A 21,259-nucleotide genomic window follows, 5' to 3' on the forward strand; every position below is an offset into this window, starting at 1 on the left:
CACTATTTTTATGTTGTTTTTATTGTATTTTACGCTAAAAAAGATAAAACATGACCCGGAGTGACAACTTCTAGAAAATACAACACGATTTGTATAGGCAACCAAATATACACCAAATAACCTCCCACTCTTGTGTATACCAAACACACAAATAACTAAAAAACGAATAAAATTTACATGTTTTTCTTTATTGCATCATCATTGTATCATATTTACATCTACGCTTTGACATTCAATAGTTTTCTGTCTTATAATATTATATCATAATTTGTTTTTGTTTGTCTTTGCTTTGGAGGGTATAAAACATTCATAATTTTATAATTTTAGTACATTTTCTATCCATCGCACCTCAACACACGTACCTTTAAGTTGTTATTTCTTTTAAGTAATTTCATGTTAATATACACATTGGTTAGTTATCACACATATTTATAAAGAATAGACTCTAATCTGAAGTATATGTACACAATAAATACGAAATGATGTTAAAACTTAGAAACTTAACGCTCAACAAGTGAAAAAACATGTCAAATATTTTGCTATATCTCTTAAACAATGAACATTTATATACAAATACAAATAGTGGCTGCATTCACGCTCACACACGGTCAATAAGTTAAAAAAATTAACATTTACATTAGTTTAAACATTGTTCATCTTCATCTAGGTCTGCGTTGAACTTAAAGTACGGGTTTCATTGGATTATAGACTTTTCAGATATGTAACATTTGATTGTTCTTAATTGCTAGTAAGTATGCCAATCAATACATCGTTTGCAGCTATTTGATTAGTGTTTTATGATTTAGTTTATATTTACATTGACATCATCGTTATTTGGTTTCATATTAATTTATGTTTTCGTAAGTAAACCCTGTGATTCTTTTTCTTAGTCGTTCCATCAAATAGAGCTAACATTTTTTATGTATATGAGTAAATATTTACAATGGTCGTTATTTACATTTGCGATTATTTTATACAAATTAATAAAATATGAAGTAAAATTTTGAGGTTAGTGACTGTGGTGTGTTGATATGTTATGATATGCTGTATTAGGCATAAAATTTTATAAAATAAAGTCTAAATTTGATTTATCTTTGCTTAAAATAACAAAAAATTGAAAAAGTTTAAGAAAAAAAATTAAAAAGATTAATAATCAGGTTATGTCATTTGACATGTTCAAATTCTGTCAAATTTTTTGACAGTTCAGTTAGTAGGTAAATGACACAAATTTCGAGCATGTGCACATGTTTTTTTAATATTTTGTAACAAAACTTAATAAAATCAAGTGATTAATTAACCCGGACAGCTAGTTATTAAAGTTCCTGTTAATAACAGTGATATAACATTTCCTTTTGTTATGATAGTGTGAAATTATTCCCATTTGTATAATGAAGCGAATGACTATGACAAAAACGATGTAACAGCGCAATAACGCCGTGCACAAACGGAAATTTAATTTCGATAAACAATTTGCATTCGTTCCATGATCGAGTGATTTATACCCCGACATCCCCGTCCGATAATGACTGCATCTACTGTATATAGGTATAATTCGCTGTATAATTAATGAATGAATATTGTTGCAGAGTTAACGGGCAATTGAAGCGCGTCGAGCGCTCTCACTGCGAATGTGAACACAAAATAATAATTTAAATTGCTGTTTGTTTAAGCTTCGCAATTGTCATTTTGTCATTAGATGATTGCGTGAAATTGATTTCGTTTTTAATTGAAAACAGTGTAAAATTAAATAAAATGTGGAATATTCTACAAAAAATACAAAAGTAATTAACTCTTTTGTGTAAATTTAAAGAGAAAATTAAATTAAAATGTTCAAAAACAAAATTTTCAAAAAAAAATAAAAATTAATTTAAATTTTCTCTTTTCAACATTATTTTAAATATTCTAACCATGTTTATGTCAAAAGATAAAATTTCTAAACAAATTATCTTTGAATAAAACATCAAACTTAACATTCGCAATAAAAGTAGTAACATGATAAAGAGAATAAAATATAACATATCATATCGTCAATGAACAAGCTATAAACGTATATATCAAGTCGCAATAAATTGTCCTTACTGCGCACTTCTACAGCTTGCGCACGATGAATTTATGAGAGAGCTTAAAGTTGAGCAATAAGTCATGCACACCATTCAAAAAACCACGCGACACAATAAACTCTATAGTTTAAAACGCAGTTCCAGCTGCAGATGGAGATTAAAAACTTATGTTAACGTGTTTAACGCACAGCCCGTTTAAAATTTGTTTGTTTCTAAATACCTCACGCCAAAGTTTTGCAGTTTTCTATTTAAACCATGGTGTCGTTAAAGTCGCCGCCATCCTGTCAAATAGCGCTGACGTCCTCGTTGAGGTCCTTTTCCGCTGAATTCACGCGCGTCTGCCGTACGGATTCAGCACTCAGATGTTCACTGGAGAATTCGCCAAAGGAGCCATTGCGACGCGTATTGACAATGACGGTTTTCGTGCCGTAGTCGGTGATGAACTTGTCGTTGGTCTTCAGTGACACAGACTGATACCCGCAGCGACACCAGTCGGGATAATGCGTAGTTAAAATGCGTTTGAACGCCTCACGAAATTCAGTGTTGAAGATGGAGTAGATGATTGGATTGAATGCTGAGTTTGAATAGCCGAGCCACGTGAGTATCTTGAAGGTTATGTCTGGGATGCATGTTTTGCAGAAAGCAGCGACAATGTTAATGCAAAAGAACGGCACCCAGCAAATAAGAAACACGCCCATGATTATACCGACAGTAATGGCCGCCTTGTGATCGCTCACGTGATACGGCGAGCTGTGATGACTGTGCAGATGAATATGCAGCGCTTTATTCGCTTTCTTTAATTTCATCGTTTTCCTTCGGCTGGTTCCGGGTGGGATTTCAATAGGGCGCGTGATTGCACGAATATTCTTCACGTGCTTCTGTGCGTAGCAGTACAACCGGCAGTAGATTCCTAAACACACATAACCTTAACGATAGGCAACCCAATACACACCAAAATTGAATATACAGTTTAGTATAACCTAAGAGTGATTCGACATTATTTGTGAAACTCGAGCAAATATTGTGTGCTGACAATTAAAACTTATTAATTAAGTAAGTATAGTTTTAGTTGAGTGTTTGTGTATGTGTGCTTACCTAACATGACGATGCAAGGTACATAGAAGGAGATGCAACTGGAGACGACAGCGTAGGTCGGCGTCAAGTCCAGGGCGCAAGTGGGATAGTTCTGCCCGCCGGCGTGGTAAACGGTCGGTTGTGGCGGTCGATGCAAGCCGAGCGAAATCGGCACGAACGAAATCAGCGCCGATGCCAGCCAGATCGTCGCAATGGAGCCAACGGCGACGCGTCTCGTCACCCATCTACCGTACCTGTTCAACAATAGAAGCAAACTTTACAATGAGAGCGGATTACGCCTGCAGGACGAACACACGAATGCTTGGATTGTGTGTGATTTTGATTAGCTTCAAGCGAGGAATTCATATACTAACGAATTCATCATTTGTAAATTGAATTGTCGAAAGTAATTAGAAGTTTGCCGGCTAATTGGTGTCAATTTCGCAAAACGCAGCACCGCACGCTGAATTCGTGGGGATTAATGTGAAGCGCGTCATTGTGCGCTCGCGCGGTTCGACGCTTCAACAAGTCCACACCGCAAAGTTATCACGGCCAAGTTTAATCCACAATTGGAATGAAATTATATTCTGCATTCGGCGCGTTCATCATATTTGAGGTAAACACATCCGATGGGCGGTTATTATTCATAGTCAATTCGTTGTCAAGTGGCGAGTTGCGGAATTTACACATTCATCATTTTACAATTTTGGAATTAACAAGAAAGGTAAATATATAGGGTGCTAAAGTAATAGTTAATAAATATTTTATTTGTTTTTCAGATATATTTTCTGCCAAGTCATCCAAAAAGATTGGAAATTTTATTTTTAAAAATAGGAAATGCAAGTATTGCATATCAGCGCCCTCTGGGGTTGATTTAGGTAACGAAAATACTAGTAATATGTCAAAAATAACCTTTTTTCCTAATTTTAGAGCTTTCAAGTAACATTTTTATAACAAAAAGTTTTCTATTAGCTTGTCCTTGATCAAAACTACCTTCATATCAAAATTTATCAAAATTACTTAAATAGTTTTTGAGTAAAAGCGTCATAAACAAACAAAAAACTAGAAATTTACATTTCTATCACCAGAATAACTATCATAACCTTAAAAATCATAAAAATACAAGTCATAACATCTAAAAATCATCCTCCATTGATACTATATCAACAAAATGCAATTTTTCCCATGAATTCAATGCAGAAATCAAATAATATTATCTTTCCTATTCATACATAACCTACATTTCAGCATGCATGTACTTATACTGGGCGAATTCAAAAACAGAATAATATTTACCTTAAAGGATCCTTAATGTGAATATATCGATCCAATGAGATCGCACACAAGTTGAGTATTGATGCTGTCGAGCACATCACATCGAAGGCGACCCACGTGTCGCAAAACTCAGCGCCGAATATCCAGTATCCTAGCAGATCGTTAACGCCGGCGAACGTCATCACCAGCGACGCGACGAACAGGTCGGCGATCGCCAGCGAGGCTAAGAATAAATTGCCGATGCGGCGCAGGCCTCGGTCTGTGTAAATGGCGACACATACGAGGATGTTACCGGCCACCGACAGGAAGATTAACACGGATAGAAATATTCCTGCAAAATTGAAACAAAATTGTTGGTAAGATTGGTTGAAACGAAAAAAAGTTTGTATTTGTTTCGTATTTAATTTAATTTAATGAAAAATTTAATTAAATATGTATGAGAAAATGCGGCGGATCAAAGCGAAGGAATTTTTATATTAAGCTTTAAATGTTATACGAGTTTGAAATGTTTTTTATTTTTATTTCGCTCGTATTGCAGTTGAGGGTAATACATTCTTTATTTGGTCTGGCGTCCAGAGCACGTGAGTCGTAAATTTTCAATCGAGATGTGAACAAACGTCGCCTGTGTACACGGCGCAGACTGGGTGTGTATTCAAAATGTATGCCGGCAATGGCGGCGGAAATCGTGGAATCGTGTAACAAGTGTGTTTGCTCTATGATCCGAGATGAGAAGCGTTTTACGATGTTGTAAATCGCGAAAATGTGTGTTTATTTTCGGAAGGACGTGCTCGAGACACACGCGGCGAAGATGGCGAAGAATTGCTGCCCGAGAGTGGAGAGTGTATCGGTTGGTTTTGTGGGAAATCGGATGTTTTGAATAAATCACTTCGAGCAGAGTACGAGTAAAACGCATCGAGGATTCCATGCGATAGTCGACAAGTTTCTACAGTTCAGTTTAGAATATGTTAAGAAAAGGAAAAAGAAAGAAATCTAGAATAAAACGAAGAGAAATGTGAGTGGAATGTGAATATTTGAATAGAGCGTTTTTTTGCGAAAATTTTATTTCTGAAGGTTTTTTTTTAGAAATATTTATTCATAGAATAGTTAGAATTTGAAATGAAAAATATTTGATTCAAAATCACGATAATATCAAAAAAATGTAATTATTCTCGTCTATTTCTATTGTTCAGCGTGTAGTGTTATATTTTAACATTTAAATATAACATGATTGGTCTAGTTTCACTTTCATAGATGAAAAACGTTGCATAATGAAAAATATGACAAAATTTCAGAAATTTTGTTAGAAAATTAGATTTTTTGCACATTTTTATGATAAAATCTATACATATTCCCCTAATTTGACTAAAATGTAAAACATGATTTGAGAATTATAAATTTACTAGCTAACACGCGGCTTCGCTCGCGAATATCTAAAATAATGAAGTTGCTTCCGTACGCGTCTGTAGTCACAGAAGAAGTAACAATGAAGTAGAATGGCGGGAGGTTTAAAATGGCTGAAAGTATATGGAAGTATATAGTGTACAGTCTCCATAGTGTAGTCAATTGAATTTGATGTTGACGTAGCTGTCGGTAATACAGTGTGATAATACAGTGTGATGGTACTATAGTACTTAGGTTTGAGCTTCATTGTTGGAATGCTAGATGGCGTTAAAGTAGTCAAATAGCCAGATGCAGAGGTATTATTGGTTAAACAATTTCTTTATTTTATAATAAAGATAATATAACCATTCCGGAACCACTAAGAATATGTGTAGAATATGTGTACAAATTTCCATGATGATCGGTTAAGTAGTTTTGCGTGAAAGTGTAACAAACATCAGGACTTTTGCATTTATAATATTAGTAGGGATAAAAACCTGTTGCATTGTTTTGTGCAAAATTTATGAATAAAAAACTAAAAAATGCTAAAATTTCATACCGCAGATTGTTTACTAATTGTAACCAATATGTCAATCAAATTATTGGATTTCCAAAAACGCAAAACACAAACATGAACATTTTCAACCGGAAAATGACAAAAATGTTTCAATTTTAGTCTTTTTATGAAAAACTACTCAAAAAATAACGGAATATTCTTTTATTATCAAGTTTATTTCACAGTTTTTTAAAGATATAAACTTTTTTCTTGTATTTGGTTTTTCCAATCAACATTGACATTTAGACTTTGCTTCCAGCGTTATAAATACGGCGAAATAAAGGACCAGCATCTAACATCCAACATCGTTAATCCTGCTACCCGAGCTTAAAAGCCGCAAACCGGCCTTCTGGCACGTCGCGACGCACGATACGGCCGGCTTACAACCCAAAAAGACCATGATAATTAAATAACAGATGTTTGTCGGCCTAAAAATGGGAATACGCTGCGTTTAACGCAACAATTTACTCTTATACCCTAAAAATATTCTATTTTATACTCATTCATTTAGCAAAAAATTAATCATCACAATTATGTATTTGCATGGATTTTATACTTATTAATTTTTGTTATTCTTAGATTTTTAAATTTTTTTTTAAACTTTTGTAAAAAATTATTTTTTCCTTGGTATATATTTAAATTATTAATTTTTGAAGAAGAAGCTATTTTTAAAGATAATTCTTAGCTTCACCTTGTAATTTTTGACGTAATTTTTGCTCACTTTTATTCCTTTAATGAAAACATGTCTGCTAAAATTAATTATTAATTTGTTTCTCAAGTTTTTCCATATTAATTAATTATTTAATTCCATTTACAAATATATTTTCTATAATTTAATACTAAAAGGTGTAAAATAAACTTACCGACTAATAATATTGACATCATGGTGACATGGCTAGGATCCCCCAGCGTGTTCGGCTCGAACCCATCCTCCTCCGGTGGGAATACGGTGGAGCTGTTCACCAGCAGCTGAAAAAAAGAGAAAACCGAATAAAAAAAATGAGATTATTATGTCACTCTTCATTGTTTCGACGTTTTTGCATTGCGAAATTGCGATATGGTGGCAACAGGCGCCGATGACATCCAAGAAATTGTAATTATAAATGTCAATTGGATTCGGTTTACATAAATATCTGTTTGTGGCAGGTGCGGTTACACCTGCGAAATTACGATTTGTGCATGTAATCAAATGTTACAGAACAGCATATTGCAAATGCATTTTCAACAATAACTTCAATATAGATGATAATATTCATTATTGAAATTATTAATCTTCTATAATATAAAAATGAATTGCAAAATCTGTTGGTAAGCGCATAACTCAACAACGCCTAAACCAATTTGGCCAATTCTTTTTTTAAAATGTTTGTTAAAGTCCAAGGATGGTTTTTACGGCGAGAAAAATTCGAATAATTGCCGGGAAAACCCAAAAACAGCCTTTTTCTATAGGATAAAAGTTGGAATTGAAATTGAATCATAGTTTTAGTGGCGCGCTGAAGTGCATTAATAGCAATTCTTTATATAATTAACTAGCGACCTGCCCCGGCTTCGCACGGAAGTTAAAAACCGCATCAAAATCCGTTGCGTAGTTTCAATGATTTAAGCATACAAAGAGACAGACAGAGAAAGCGACTTTCCTTCTCCAAACAAAAACATCAACCGGTCAACTTCAACCCACACATACACACATACACACGTCTATGCTTGGAGGGGGAAGCTACGAAGCATCGCACAAAGAGCAGACGGGAATAATCGAAAACTTTGTATTTACGACATCACATTAGAAACCTCAAAAATAACAGTACTTCTCCACTATTTAATGGATGTTATTATACATACAAACCTTCCTCTTGAATCACTCTATCTATTAAAAAAAACGGCATCAAAATCCGTTGCGTAGTTTCAAATATTTAAGCGAACAAAGGGACCGGAAAAAAAAGCGACTTTACTTTATACTATGTAGTGATTTAATTAAAAGAAAATTGCGAATCTTATTGATAGAATTGACACATACTATGTCTAAAACAAAAGAGTAAAAACGAATTACATTTTAATTGATACCTATATCAAAACCGTAATAATATTAGTCGATTGTAATTCCCTAATTAGTTTTCATTGCTTGTTGCACAAGCGTCCATCTTGAATCTTGAATCCCACACAACCCCAAACACCAAACACCATCATACAAGTATCATACCAATGAACATACTGTAAACCTACTCGGCTCTTAGTACACCGTATGATTAACCGTCCTCAAACAATAATACAATACATTGTCTAAATGTTTGTTGTATCAAGCCCCGCCATCTGCAATCCCGTAATATAGTACACATCCACTCGCAGCGTAAGCCCGGCAAGCGCTGGCAATTAATTTCGCGTTGCGCAGTACCGTCGTAATCGCGCAATTAGGTTTCCGCTTAACGTGATATCGAAAATCAATGCGTTGATTATGTTATCAATTAAAGCCTAACCTAGTTGGGCGTCCGTCGAAATGGCAGCGGCAATAATTGAGATTGATTGGAATCGAAGCGCGAGCTGCCGATGTACACTGTACCATCACACGAGAGAGGAGGAATATTCTATACACATAATCATACAAATTACATTTACACCAATATTCTTCAATCCTGTATAGCTGTCTAGTATACTCTTAATGTGTATATTTGGTTGCCTATATTAATAGTAATATCATATTTCTTCATGTTCATCTTCTGCTTTGTTTTATATGATCAATGAAATGTAAAATCACTTATTTCACTGGTCGTCATAGTTTCCCATTCGGGGAATCATTAAATTCGAGCGGGACGTTAGGCACGCTTTTTATTCGCTCGCGTCGAGTTCATTTTACGACAAGTTTCAAATTATGCTCAATTTATGAATGCGAATAGCAATTTTCTCAATATTGCCGCAATACGAGGCGCGCGGTGCCTATATTATTAAATCAATTTAAATTGAATCATTTGCGTTTACCATTTAGCATTTTATTATACGCATGCGCAGTCACACAAACGCATCACGAGTAAAACAATAAAATACATTTAATTGACTTTGGTAAGTATTTTAGCACTTTAGCATATAGAGAATTTAGTGTACTGAAAGTACAATAGGAATGACTGACGGAAACGACAACTGGATATTTGCACATTCACATCCTCCACATGTTGAACACACTCGAGGTGCTTCCGTTTGGTTCATGGATGCGTTTAAACAAGACCGAAAAGGAGGTCTTGTTTAAGTGAAACTGGCATCCAGGAAGTTTTCCGGTACATAAAACCGGCTTGTTTTACCTTTTAAACTAAACTAACCTCACTTTTGTGCTTTGATCTTGTGTAATGATATCCTAACCTAAAAATATGAATTTTTAACGTTTTAGTATCAATTAGAATAATAATAATTACCTTGAGTGCTTTTTGTTGTAAAATTTCATCTTGAAAAATTAAACCCTCTTGAATGAGTTCGTTTTTAATTACACTCGGACATTATTGTCGAAATGCAAACGTAATTGGCCATTTCCCAGCGCAAATTGCAACGCACCGCTAAGATATTTACATTTCATCCCGCATAGACCACCACCACAACAAGAAACGCAAATGCTCGCCCTCGAGGAAACACAAGCAGAAAAAATCTCGTTAACGAGACGTCGTTAAACAGCGTGTGTATCGCTGTGGAGACGAGCGGCGAACGTTAATGAACACTTGTTTTATTTACACGCTGCCATACACTCTCAAACGTAGAGAATACCATACTATAGGCAACCAACAATACGTATACATGTGTATAGTGTAATTCATTGTATTAGGTATGTATATAAGGTTGCCTATAGTTTTCGAATCAAAGTCATGGCGAAAACATGTCAGTGTCGATTCTCGTTAAAATCCCAAATCAACACATCACTATCACGCTGTTGCATTTTATGCTGGGGCAGATTATTTGCATATTAATAAATATCCGCACGCTGAACGAGCGTGCACTTTGTTTAATCCCGAGAGGTTTGGCCGTTTTGCCGGCGTGGCGCTGTGGGAGTGAAATGAAAAAAAAAACGCCAGCTCGGCTTTTCGCATATTTAATAAACACAGTACACAACAACTTCAACTGGGGATGGATTCGGGTTGGTGTGGTGTAATTGACTAACGAGCGGCAAACATGAAATATTTCTGTTTGGGATAATAACAAGTACCTACCTATTCAAAGCAATATTTTGGAATTATAATTAAGATACAAAGTGTTTCACATTAATGAATAACTATATTATTCAATTTAATATAATTTTGAGTGGATTCTAAGTTTTAATTACTTGTAGTAATTAAATTATGCATTAAACTTTCAATTGCTTGCTGGTGATGTTGGCGCAGTGCAACAATAAAAATTGCACGTATGCTTAGTTTGATGCTTTCTCTCTGTTGGAGCACATAGGAACATAATTAAAACTCACTTGTAATCGCAATGTACTCACTATGTGCAAGGGAGCAAAATTCATTCGGATGTTGGAGAATCTTTTTAATTGTGTTTTAATTGCATGCACATTATGTATTTGTCCTTGAAAACTTTCATGTGTATTCAATTAGTGGAAATTTGGTAGTCTTTTTGTTAAATTGTTAATTTTCACCCTAAAAAATCAGGATTAAAATTGAATAATATGAACTTGTGACTAACCGTGACTCAAACCCGTGACTAATGTACTTTAGCCACGATCCCAAGATTAATCGCCAACGTCCGTGATTAAAATAACATTTTTTTTTGTCTCAAAGCCAAGAAAACAATACTTTCAAGGTGAAAATAGAAAATAATATGTATTTATGTTATAGATATGCCATTTTATGGTAAAGAAATAAAAAATGTAAATAATACACTTTAGCGCCATCTCGGATTCAATTATTTAAGTATGACTATAATTAACTCTTTATTCCATTTTTTTAACGCGTCTTCTTTTTAACCCGTATGCCGGGTTCTGTTCTATCAAATTTCATCCAAGTAGATTTAATGGATTACGCGTAAACAGAAAAAATTATATTGTTACTTTTGGTTTGACTTTAGTTACTTTTACTTATTCACTTCTAATTTTTTTCATAATTTATTTTGTTTTGCTAGTATTATACGCAAATTACAAAAATCGCATTGTTTGACTTGCCGTACAAATGCCGAACATAGTTATTTTCACCATTAGTAGGTACAAGAAATACACGTTCATCATTAATACCAATTTTAATATAACAAATTGATTACTAATATGAAAATGTAAATTACGCCAAAACATGCCCAGAACTTGTTATAAATTACTAAAGATAAAACAATATACGATCGTGGGAAATCATATGTATAAACCGATTTGTGATTTTATGGCAGATGAATTAATTATTGCGAATACGAGTAATTTGCGAGCGCGGGTGGCATAATCATAATAATCTAAGCGTTTGATTTTGATTATACCAAGATGAGATTTGTGAGTCGAGTCAACCTGAAATTAATGAAATTCTACACAGCGCAGCATCGCCAGCATCGCCACATCGGTGCGTTACGGAATATTAATGCTTTGTTGTTGTCTTTTGTTGATAAGGCAGGTGCCGCGGAGGGTTACAGCAAATTAATATGCTACGACCAACAGACAATCATTCTATTGTGTTTTGATATTTTATCAAATATTTGCATTAAACTGAAAAATATTTTATAATTTTATGGGCTATAATAATATTGACTACAACAATAAATTTTATTACTTGTATTAAATACTTAGATAGATATCCATATCAAAATATGATTATTTATATATTGATAATGATTATTATCATATTCAAATTTTAAATTTAAAAATTAAAATATTTAAAATTTATTTAGATTTTTTTTTTTTTTTTTTTTTTTGATTTTTGTGGTTTATATAAAATGAATTGTTTTTTTTTTCTTTTTTAAAAATTTCATTGCAGGCCACAATAGGTTTGAATAGCCATTAAATTGGCGGAAAACCGAATTTTATTGCTTTTATCTGTCTATTAAAGCCGGATTTGCAAATATAGCAAAAACTGCATTTTTAAAGTTAAAATAGTTTCAGAGCTCTTTTGTGGTTTCATTGAGAGAAAATAAATACTAAACAAAAAATAAGCTTGTTATTCTAAAATTGTAAAATTTGCGGCAAAATTGTAAGCAAAATAAAGAATTCAATGCGTTTTTTCAAAAAATTTAAAAAAACAAAAAGCTTTCTCGTAAGGTATCTGTGAATTATATTTGTTACTAGCTTTTGCCCGCGACTTTGTCCCGGTAGTGTTTAATAAAAATGTAATTTGCTTTTACTCTCTTGTTTTAGACATAGTATGTGTCAATTTTATAAATAAGATTCGCAATTTCATTTCAAAGAAATCGATTATATAAAGAATAGCTAATAATGCACTTCAGCGCGCCATCTCGGATTCACCTATTTAACTATAACTATGATTGAATCTCAATACCAACTTTGATCCTATAGAAAAGGTCTGTTTTTAGAGTTTTCCCGGCAATTATTCAAATTTTTCTCGCCGTAAAAACCATCCTTGGGATTTAACGAACATTTTAAAAATAGAATTGGCCCAATTGATATATGCGTTGTTGAGTTATGCGCTTACCAACAGATTTTGCAATTCATTTTTATATTATAGATAGATCCAGTCATAAAAATCAAAAATAGTTAAATTTTCAAATTAATTTAATTGTAGAGTACTAATAATCAACCATTATCGGAAAATGATGTCTACCGAATAATATTAATTTTCTCCATAATTACAGCCTATACCCATAGCTGAAAGCTTATTTAATTAAACTCTAATCCACATAACACACAAATAATAACCCAAGTTTACGAATAGTGCACGATGCACACACATTACTCTATTGTATGTCCGAACATACAACATCATAGAAGGTATTCAACTTTACTCATAAGTTCTGCTGACCCACCACAAAAGTTAAATTGGGGTTTCCCCGGTTCACCATCAACTAAACCTCAATCATTTCTATCCCAATAACTAGGCTATAATTCCATGAATTTCATGAATTTATGCATATAAACAACAAGTAGGTATTTCATATTCAAGTCTTCATATTGAACTTTGACAATAAAACTTTAATACATAAAGAAGTTTCGGTCCACTCTCGTCTGGTTTGAGACGTTATTAAGGGTAGCAGATAGCACGGGTAATAAAAATATTTATTTAACTGCATAATCTGATATTTTTATGACTTATTAAATTTTATAGCATTATGTTTTTTTCTTTGAGTATTTTTTGATTTTTATGTCACTTTTTCAGAGATTTTTTCTTTGTGTCAAATGTGTGTGTATGGAGAGAATCCGATTAAAAGTGTATTCGAAACGATTTCCCCCGCTTCATTGCAATAAAGCAATCGCGGATGGGCCGCGGGCGTAAAAACGCCATTAAATTAAAATCGATGGCTATACGAGCGTGAGGCATTAAATTTTACGGAAAAAACTTGCGCTTCTACATTTTGCATTATTTTACGCCGAGAAACGAGCGGAGCATAGAAAGGTCGTAATGTGACCACGACCACACAAACCACATGCATGATGGGTGCATACAAAGTGTTTACAAAAGTTGCAAATGTAGATATTTACCAATAGAATCAATAGAATTTTTGTGTTAATTTACGTGTGTAAATGACTTTTTATTCTATAAAAAGAGCTTAAAATAGGCGGATATGTAAGTTTTTTGTCTTCAAAGTGTAAAAATATGTTATAATTGCTTCAAAATGGCTTCTAAAAAGCTGATATTGTAATTATATACAATAATTTTATTTATTATGCAATTTTTGGTCAATTTATTCCATTAAAATCTGAATTTTCGGCTCATAAAACTTTAATCCCGTATTTTACACGGTTTTAATTTTATTTATGCAATAAAAAGTAATCTATGTTCTTTTCCAAGTTCATATCTGTGTTTATACTGAAATTCATCAAAATTTGTTCATTGGTTATTGCATGAAAGTGGAACAAACATTGTCAAAAATCTACTACGCACTTTTAATGAACTCGCGCATTAATAATCCCCGCAAAACATTTCATATGGTCCTGTGCTGCACCGTAGACAAACACTCAAACGCATGCTCCGTCCCGTGACTAAAACTCGTGACTAAAGTACTTTAATCACGGCTTTGGGCGTCCGTACTTAAAGTATCACTTTTTGTGTTTGGACACCATGAAAATACTAACATTTTACGAATGGAAATGGAAAAAATTCTACAAAATATTTAAAATAAAACTTTTGAATGTTGTTAACACTGCTTCCAAAAAGCTACGACTATAGCATTTTATAACCTTAATACCCGAATATCCTACTATCACCAGTTATTGTATTACTTTTTGTTGAATACTGCAACACATATTGCAAATTCATCGGTGACGATATGGAGAATAGCCAAATAGGAATTTAATTTTCAGCCGGATGAATGCCAAATTGAAAATGTCGTCGTCGGCCGAAAATCCATTAACAAACCAATCGGTTTTATGCTAAACTTTTCAGCAAACAAATTGTGCATCACACCGCCTGCAATTTATATGCAACTCAGCGAACATATAGTCGAATAATCACAAAAACTCATAAAATCATCAAAATCATAATATTATGAATAAATTAAATAATTTAATTATATGCTCCACAAATAATTTCATTCAGCCATTCTTTATCACGTAGAACGTATGCAACCAAATTTATAAATTTCCATTATTTCATTCATAAATTATACATTATGACTAAGTTAAATGATTTAATTAATATTATATTTAATATTATTTTCGTACTCATGTGGTGCATAAGTTAATTATCAAATATTAATAGTTTATAACTCTTTTGGTTTCGGCCAGGTTAATTTTTATCTGTTGAACTTGTTTTGTCAAAAAATTGCCTTTTTTAATTTGTGTGAATGAGAAATGCTACAAATGCAGATCAGCGCCATCTAGAGTCAAATTATATAACTATTACTGTGATTTAATCACCATTTCAACTTTCAACCCTTAATTTGACACTCTTCTAATTATATTTTTGCAACAAAAATTAGTCTATATTCTTTTACCTAATCAAAAATATCTCTATACCAAAATTCATCAAATTTGCTTTTGTGGTTTGTGTGTTAACCCGACACAAACATACAAACATCCTCATATTTGCATTTAAACTATTATTTAGTAATACAAATATAATATATGCAACCAAATATACTCAAAAATGCTAATAGCATATTATTCCTGATACACTTTAAGCACTTTTCAATATTTCATGTGAAACTTGAGTGCTTGTAATGTAATGATCATCGAATCTTGCATGAGCGCGATATCAGATTCCCACTAGATGTGGGATGTCTAGAAAGAAAATTTATCTGCGGCTATCAAGCGCGATGTGCTAGGCGAGTTCAAGCACATAAAACGAAGCATAAAGCGAACATTGGCGAATGTGAGTTCTCATCTCATCGCAAGATACGTGGGCGTTTGCCGTTTAGGTCTTTGCCGCCTTCGGCAGCAACAACGTGACATTAATAATAAACCGCCATCACTGATTGGTCATCGCGCCCCGTCATAAATTACATTTATTTATTTTTCTTCGTTTTTTTTTGTATTTTTCTGGTTCAATTTATATCCGTTTAGTAAAATTAGGTTATGTTTCACATATGCAACGTTGTCACATCATCAACTAAATTAACTTCACGCATAACCTTTAAATATACAATAATATATTCCTAAACGTGTCAAGTGTAGAGTTGAAATTAAATCAGTGTAGTTTTAGTAATACTCTAGCCTACCTTGTACATAACGCAGCGTTGAAACAAAGATCCTCCGAATGTGCAAGACGCTCGTGGCAGGCGACGCAGGAGACGCGCCGCGCGATTCCGCGACGAAATCTCGGCTGACATAATCTCGTATGCGTCGCACACGCATGCACTTCGACAAGATGGCGGGCGCATACCTTGTCGTCGCGTGGACGACGCGTTCGCTAATGGCATCGGAGCAGCGCGCACGTCTGACATAAACGGATTGCGCGTAATGGCGAATAAGCCGAGGTGATTTATGGCAACAACGGGGCCGACAGTCACAGGACTCGAACGTCACCACCAGGCAACCGACAACCCGTGCCGTAATCAACATTAACCATTCATGCAACTACACACGGCAAGCGGGTGTTTTATTTCTGTTGTGTGGAACAGAAGTGAAAGGAATGTGTGGTTAGGGTTGCCTATAGTGCTGCTAACGTGCAAAACGTAAGTTGAAATTTTGAAATATACGAAAATAAAGATTATTTAGTGTTTTAAGTTGTTTATAACTAAAGATTTTAATGATTTATTTTGTTTTTAGCTCAAAATAACTTTTAAATCGTTAAAAACTTACAAAAAACTAATAAAATTAAGAATTGGTGAGTATGAATGTGCTTTTTAAGGTTATGTCGGTTGACAGCTGATGATTTCAAATCATCTTCGGTATTTTCTTGGTTTAAATACATTAATAGATGGCGTAAGAGTGCAAAGTTTGTTTGTATTTAACATTTTACCGTAAACTCTGTTTAATTCTTGAATGTTTTTAGGATAAAACACTTCCCTGGACGTAAACATAAACACTGATCTTGTATCTTCTGTGTTGAATGCAAAATTCCTGTTTCTACTCAGAGCTGCGCCGTGTGGCAACATAATTATACACAAAGCTCCATTTGGCTGATGTAGCGCGCATTGACGGCTCCAGGTCGAAAGGGTGGAAGGCGACCTGGAACTTCTGCGTGGCGGCGCCGCTCTTCCGGTTACTGTCATACATCAAGCCGCTTATTAAGTGCCACTGCGTGTGAGCCCAATTAATCTAAGCGACCCGCATGCCTAATTGCTGTCATAATAACAACCAACAAGCAAAGATTATGCAAAATGTATTATTCTGATTGAGTTTAATATTCTTAGTATTTGTATACTTAATACACTTAGTATATAAATGGTATTCTATTCCTTTGGTGAGTGAGTATAAAACGTTCTCTATTTTTGAAGTAGAATTAGTTTTGTACGTTTATGGAGTAGTAAACTAAGCAATGCACTTATCCAACCTACGTGACATTGACGTGTCAACGCTGCGTCAAAGCCATCAAAGTCAAGGTATATTTGAGGAAAAAATCGTAAAGTCATCAATGTAAAGTTTGCGTTTGGTGCACGGAGGAATGAAGTGGGTTGTAAAAGCAGAAGGAAATTAGAAATTGTAAAGAATGTGCTAAAAATAAAATGCTTGTCCTAGGTTCGAGACGAGTTGTTAATTCGCTTTCTTTGTGGGCGTTTTAATTTGCTTCAGGGTGATAAAAGTTTATGATTTGCTAAATTTTAGATAAGAATCTTGAACTATAAAAATATATTCTTGCTGTTTTCTTGCATTTTGCAACCAGAAATTAGATTTTTTGTTAAGAAAACCAAAAATTTGAGTTTATTGAAGAAGTGGCGTCATTGTTGAATTGTTTGCTCTGAATAATTGTTTAAATTGTCCTAAAATGGCGATTTGTCCAGTTTTTTTGGTTTTTCACGTATTAAAATTATAATCAATTTAAAAATGAATAATTTTTGCTTAAAATTAGGTTATAACGTTACATAACCTACAAAAATACATATAATTAGTTAAAAATAATTGAGCATTGAATTTATGTAACTTCAATATGCAAAACTGAAGTATTGCAACTGCAGTAGTGCTTTATAAGTTGTAAAACTTTATATTATTTAAATCTCTTTTAGTTTTTTCAGTGACTAAGTAAGTTATCAAGAAAAATTATACGAATAACTAAACCGATGCTGTTGATGCAGCAAATTGCTAAGCGGCACTTTGCCTCAAAGGCTTTACCTCAAAGGGACAACATTTAAATGAGCGTTAATTCACGCCGTGCTATTTGATAAACAAGTTGGTCGGCAGCGAAATGCAGCAGCGGTTACCACTCATTCGGAATTCTCTTCAGCAACAGTCGCGTCTGAGTTTTTAGCGCTCTTTTAGCAACACTGGACACAAACCAAGTGGGATTTGGAAAAAAGCTTCAAAAAGTACAACATCAAAGAGTGTGTAATGTATATTTTTTAATTATTTAATCAACGCAGCAGTCAACATAAAAGTAAATAAATTATTAGTATTTATGTATAATATAAAAATGAATTGCAAAATCTGTTGGTAAGCGCATAACTCAACAACGTCTGGACCAATTTGGCCAATTCTTTTTTTAAATTGTTTGTTAAAGTCCAAGGATGGTTTTTACGGCGTGAATAATTCAAATAATTGCTGGGAAAACCCTAATGACAGCCGCTTTCTATAAAATAAAAGTTGGCATTGAGATTCAATCATAGTTATAGTTAAATAGTTGAATCCAAGATGGCGTGCTGAAGTGCATTATTACCAATTTTCTATATAATTAATTTGTTTAAAATAAAATTGCGAATCTTATTGATAGAATTGACACATACTATGTCTAGAACAAGAGAGTAAAAACAAATTACATTTTTATTAAACACTACCGGAACAAAATCGCGGACAAAAGCTATTTTTATATTTTCATATAGTAATTAAATATGTGTTTTTGATTTTTTGAGATTTTGAATACATTTGATTATTCGAATCGGCAAGGAAACGAATGGAGCAGCCATGTTGAGTTGTAAGAATATAAGAATAGAATGATTCAAGTCTGGTTCATTGTTTGTACGTTTTTCATTTGTTTTCGCTCGTGACGTTGATCAGCTTCTTATTCCCTTGTTTTCTCGTCCTTTGTTTCATCTACTGCGCGGATTGCGACTTCTGTGACTTCTTTTGCATTGCATTGAGAATTGAGTTGGATTTCGAAACGAATGGCATTGCTTGGTTTACTTGTTCTTTTTGTGTTTTTATCCCTTTGAAAACAAAGGATTTTTGAATCGTATGGATATAATTAGAGCACATTTCAATTAGAAAAAATGTCGTTTATGGAAAATAATATTAAATAATTATGAGCATTATAAAAACATCTAATTTAAGCAAAATCAATAGAGAAAATGTTGAAAAAATTGCTTTTTTGTGATAAATGCAAAATCATTGATAATTTTTAAGAAAAAACTGCAACATTTGCTAAAAACAACATGATAGATGCAATCCAATTAGCAAAAGCAACTCAACAATGACGTCACTTTACCGATTACAATCTAACCTCAATTAAAACAATAATTTATGCAATAACATATTATTTATTGCAGATAATACATTTTTAAGCACAAAAAACACAAATTTACACAATCAGTGTTAAACTGATGCAAAATAACGCAACTTTACAGCATAAACAATAAATTGCGATATAAATACCTATTTTAAAACTCGATACAAATTAAATAACTAAATAACTCATTTAGGTCATGTTAATTTGTTTAAAATATGAGAAAAATAATTAATTTTTTGAATTATTTATTAATAGCACAACATAACCTAAATTCCATACAATCCACAATTAAAATATTGTAATTAATTTACATTTTGAAAGTAATAATAGTTTACTATATTCAATTTCCCCTATGGTTTTGCTGGTTTTGCCCCTAGGAAATCTGACTTTGACTGTCTGGCACAACGCCGCGTGCGAACAATAAACAACAAGTACGAATTTAATTTATTTCACAGCTGCATGTATTATTGATGAGCTCGGGCGTCGGATAATAAATAATTCATTAACGACTCCAACACCAGAAGCAAAGTTTACGTGCCGGGGATGCGAGTAACGAGTGTGTGAATACATTGGAGCAGATGGGTAGGTAGGTACGAGTACATACTGCTAACCTGAGCATAGTGAGCGATGTGAGATGTGAGAAGAATAGGTAGGAGATGAGAGAAGGTTGGAAGCTGTTAGGTAGAAGCAGCGTGGAGTTCAGTATCGGCATCGGCGTCGTCTTGGTGTTAATTCCAAATTAAATTCGACAGTCAACGGAAGTATTCACGCGGCAAATTTATGCGTATTGCAATTTTAGGTGAAGGTGCCGGTGAACCATATGGTTTTATACGTGTAAATGTAAAAATAAAAAAGTTTATGTTTGCACATGTTTCACTGCTAAACTTCTTAAGTAATTTTAATAATTTTCGGTGGAAAGGTAGATTAGACTCTGGGAAATAACATAGGCTACTTCTTATTGCATAAATAATGCCTGAAAATTTTTAAATTGAGAGTTAAAGTGTGAAAAATGATTAAACACAGAAATAGTTCTGAAATATTAACGCAGATGGCGCTCAAAAGCAAATATTCGCACTACATTTAACATTTTTGACAAAAATAAGATAAAATTATTTAAATCCCGACCCAAAACACCATTTTACAAATATTTCTGTAAAAACACAACAAAATCAATGTCAAAACAGTTATGTTTGTATTTAATTATTTTTTCTTTTCCATTCCCATTATTTTTGTATCATCGGTTGCCTATAACACAAATATCTTTCGCGTTTACTCTATCCGCGTTGGTTTTCTCTATAAATTTGCACGGATAAATTTATGCGTGTTTTCGATGCGACGATGTCGTTGTTCGGCGATCCCGACGCCATTAAGCTCCGATGCTTGGCTCTCGGTTCACTCTAAGCGGGTTATGTAAATGTTAAAATTACGAGCGGAACAATGCGGAACGTTACTGTACGTTACGGCCCTTTGCTTTGTCGTTTGCAGTGCATGGAATTGTTTCACAATTTCACTCAATATGTTCCAGGCCAACTCATGTTGCATATTCTACTCGTGTACATACGATACGTATACTCACAAGACTCGAATATAATTTATTATAATGTAATAACAATAACTATATTATACGCCTAGGAATATGCAACACAATATACACATTTACACTATACATAAACAAACATGTTACTTGAGTTGCAAACCTATACCACAAAAATATTAAAGAATTTTGTAGAAAATAGTTGCATTGGATAATTATGCGCCTAGGA

At 33.5% G+C, this 21,259-nt stretch overlaps 1 protein-coding gene and 2 long non-coding RNA genes across 6 annotated transcripts in view; 2 read left to right on the plus strand and 1 right to left on the minus strand.

Annotated features, from left to right (window-relative positions):
- Positions 1-167: 167 nt before the first annotated feature.
- Positions 168-21,259, minus strand: part of LOC135804203 (dopamine receptor 1-like) — a 67,152-nt gene continuing 46,060 nt past the window's right edge. The window contains exons 1-5 of one of the 2 annotated variants that reach the window (XM_065317991.1): positions 16,117-16,341; positions 7,209-7,314; positions 4,431-4,740; positions 3,156-3,388; positions 168-2,970 (exon numbers count right to left, since the gene is read on the minus strand). In XM_065317991.1, coding sequence (XP_065174063.1) covers positions 2,345-2,970; positions 3,156-3,388; positions 4,431-4,740; positions 7,209-7,314; positions 16,117-16,341 — 1,500 coding nt within the window. In that variant the 3' untranslated portion in view covers positions 168-2,344. Of the gene's footprint in view, positions 2,971-3,155; positions 3,389-4,430; positions 4,741-7,208; positions 7,315-16,116; positions 16,342-21,259 lie in introns of those variants that run through there. The other variant, XM_065317992.1, reaches the window with a different exon arrangement.
- On the plus strand, positions 2,968-6,807 carry LOC135804205 (uncharacterized). 2 transcript variants are annotated; one of them, XR_010550999.1, is made up of 5 exons: positions 2,968-3,113; positions 3,174-3,858; positions 3,914-4,012; positions 4,438-4,765; positions 6,605-6,807. It is a non-coding gene; the product is annotated as an uncharacterized lncRNA (long non-coding RNA). The 2 variants fall into 2 exon arrangements; XR_010550998.1 differs by lacking the exon at positions 6,605-6,807 and adding an exon at positions 4,948-5,454.
- On the plus strand, positions 16,412-17,581 carry LOC135804204 (uncharacterized). 2 transcript variants are annotated; one of them, XR_010550996.1, is made up of 3 exons: positions 16,412-16,572; positions 16,667-16,835; positions 16,893-17,581. It is a non-coding gene; the product is annotated as an uncharacterized lncRNA (long non-coding RNA). The 2 variants fall into 2 exon arrangements; XR_010550997.1 differs by having other exon boundaries at positions 16,667-16,724.

Source organism: Atheta coriaria, unplaced genomic scaffold (assembly GCF_025399875.1).
Source record: "Atheta coriaria isolate IRGN ID8LTWV9N9 unplaced genomic scaffold, Caltech_Dcor_3.1 hic_scaffold_3_pilon, whole genome shotgun sequence".
In the NCBI taxonomy this organism is placed as follows: domain Eukaryota; kingdom Metazoa; phylum Arthropoda; class Insecta; order Coleoptera; family Staphylinidae; genus Dalotia; species Dalotia coriaria.